Raw genomic sequence first — 850 nt, 5'->3', positions numbered from 1 at the left:
TATATATATGTATATATATATATATATATATAAATATATATATATAATGTATGTATGTATGGAATATGCCCAGTATGGAACTGTGAAGACCATAGTTCAAGTGACTATTTGATTTGCATGTCAAGTACACTTGGACATGCTTAATAAAAGTAAAAAGGGCCCCATTGAAAGCTCACCCATTTCACATGTGCAGTGATAATCTTTGAAATGGGTAAGCTCTCCTTGGTACCTTTTACTACTTATATATAAATAACAAGTATAGTTGTGGTATTTATAATTTTCATTTAAAAGTCATATACCACTATATTCACTTTTTTGTTTTGTTTAAATTTTCTTAGTATTCATTATGTACTGTGTTTTCCTTCACCGAAATGTGTTGTTTTACATCTGCAACCTGGTCACTGGGTCTGTACCATAGCAGTGGTAACATAGCAAAGAATCTTTTCTCACAATTTGTGTGTGCATGTGTGTGTGTGTGTATGAATATATATATGTGTGTGTGTTTTTACATATATATATATATATATATATATATGAAACAGTATAGATATGTGTGTGTGTGCACATACATTTTAGGTAGCTGTCAGGATTTTTCTTCCAGAATGAAAGTGTTTCAATTTGAACACATGATCTCAGACAGCCAGATGCCATACAAGTCTGATGTGTGTGTGTGTGTGTGTGTGTGTGTGTGTGTGCGCGTGCGCGTGCGTACGTATATACATGAAGGTGTGTGGTTTATAGGCAATTATATTTGGCCGTTACATGATAATTTGTGGGTTCAATTCCTTGACTGACCAGATTTTGTGTCTCCAGAGTGAGGCATTTTGCTCTAATCTGCTCAACTGTAAAT

At 33.6% G+C, this 850-nt stretch overlaps 1 protein-coding gene across 1 annotated transcript in view; it reads left to right on the top strand.

Annotated features, from left to right (window-relative positions):
- Positions 1-418, top strand: part of LOC106879200 (forkhead box protein N3) — a 383,457-nt gene extending 383,039 nt beyond the window's left edge. The window contains exon 11 of the mRNA XM_052966714.1: positions 339-418. Coding sequence (XP_052822674.1) covers positions 339-418 — 80 coding nt within the window. The remainder of the gene's footprint in view (positions 1-338) is intronic.
- The last annotated feature ends 432 nt before the right edge of the window (positions 419-850 follow it).

This window comes from Octopus bimaculoides, chromosome 3, assembly GCF_001194135.2.
Source record: "Octopus bimaculoides isolate UCB-OBI-ISO-001 chromosome 3, ASM119413v2, whole genome shotgun sequence".
NCBI lineage: Eukaryota > Metazoa > Mollusca > Cephalopoda > Octopoda > Octopodidae > Octopus > Octopus bimaculoides.
The sequence above is the reverse complement of the archived record's forward strand: the minus strand, read 5'-3'. Positions and strand labels throughout refer to the sequence as shown.